General features: G+C 25.7%; 1 protein-coding gene across 1 annotated transcript in view; it reads right to left on the bottom strand.

Moving 5' to 3' along the window:
- Positions 1-686: 686 nt before the first annotated feature.
- The window catches only part of LOC123009825, a 20092-nt gene continuing 19329 nt past the window's right edge, over positions 687-1449 (bottom strand). The window contains exons 9-10 of the mRNA XM_044406348.1: positions 953-1060; positions 687-905 (exon numbers count right to left, since the gene is read on the bottom strand). Coding sequence (XP_044262283.1) covers positions 687-905; positions 953-1060 — 327 coding nt within the window. The remainder of the gene's footprint in view (positions 906-952; positions 1061-1449) is intronic.

The following is a 1449-nucleotide window of genomic DNA, read 5'->3' on the forward strand; positions in this document are numbered from 1 at the left end:
AATATAAAACACCTTTACATTGAATCAAAAAACACATTAAAGTATAATCCTTAAATCCCAGCGAGTTTTGAGAAAACTTCTTTAATTTGATTAAAAACAATGTTTTTACTCAAAAAATTAAAAAATCTTGGTAGTATTCAAAAAAACACATCAAAGGATAGAGAGCAGGAATCTAAAGATAATTTTCTCTGTTGAGAGAAATTCAACAATTAATTTTAATTAATTAATTATTTTATCGCAGCAAATTTAAAACAATATTTAGTTTCATTCATAAATTTGCAAAATATTAATTAACTCGCTTATCGCTTTTCTCTTTTATGCAATATAAGGAATTTTTTACAATACATATTTTGTTTTGTTTGTTTTTGCAGTGAAATTTATGGCAATAATTTGGTTTTTAGTGTTCCAATTAGTTTAAGTACAAAGCTTAAATAACAAATTTATTAGTAAAAAAATTAGTAATTCTGTTAAAGAAACAATAAAGTGCAGAGTGTAAAATTTAACTTTATTATTATTAATAAAAAAAATTGTAGTGAAATAGTTTTTTGATAAAAGTAAAGGGAATTGGTTCCGTGAACTTTATCAGAACGGAATAAAACCGACTAATGCTTGTTTTAATTATTTATTTCAGACTACTAAAGCAATAATTATTTATGCATATGTATAAAAAATTAAATAATAAATTCCTAATATAAAACACCCTTACATTGGATCAAAAAACACAATAAAGTGTAAACCAACTTAACTACTTTAATTCCGAGCTCGTAATTTATTACCAAATTATCAGAAAACCTGATATAGTAGGGCTCTTTAGTAATTATACTTATGATGGCAAAAAACTGAAGATTTTCACGGTTGAGACTACACCAGCGAATATAAGTGTTGATTTGACTCAAAACGTCACTCTTAAAAATGGGGAAATTATTAATTTTTTTATCTAATCAGTAGTTACCTGAGTCGCTGTACTTTCACCCACGAAAATAATGGCACAAAATGTGGTCACTGAAACCACACTTATGGCACTTACGCGAAAATAAACACTTTCCAAGCTGCCATTAAACTAAAATTTTGATTTTTATATACAGCATGACTCGTAGAGAAACGTTGGAGAAAAAATATTTTTGTTTTTTAACAACACAGGGTGATTCATATAACACTAACTGCCAGTATTATCAACAACTTGATTTACAGAACTTAATAATCATTAATTATCTACACTACTCCAAAAAATTAAAGAAACAATAACTTTTCCTAAATTTTTTGGTGATTTTTGGAAGGCTGTAACTCAGCGAAAGATGGTCGTATCTAAATTAAAAAAAAACATTTTGAAGGTTTAAGTTTCTAGTTTAGAAATATTTCTTCTATGCTACGGTAATTCTAAGTATTTTTTTACAATTTTAGTTTTTTTAAATTTTAGTCAAATTTGAAAAAAAAATTGGAAAAAAATTT

This window comes from Tribolium madens, unplaced genomic scaffold (assembly GCF_015345945.1).
Source record: "Tribolium madens isolate multiple individuals breed KSU strain unplaced genomic scaffold, Tmad_KSU_1.1 Scaffold_19;HRSCAF=116;Tcas5.2_LG9, whole genome shotgun sequence".
Lineage (NCBI taxonomy): Eukaryota > Metazoa > Arthropoda > Insecta > Coleoptera > Tenebrionidae > Tribolium > Tribolium madens.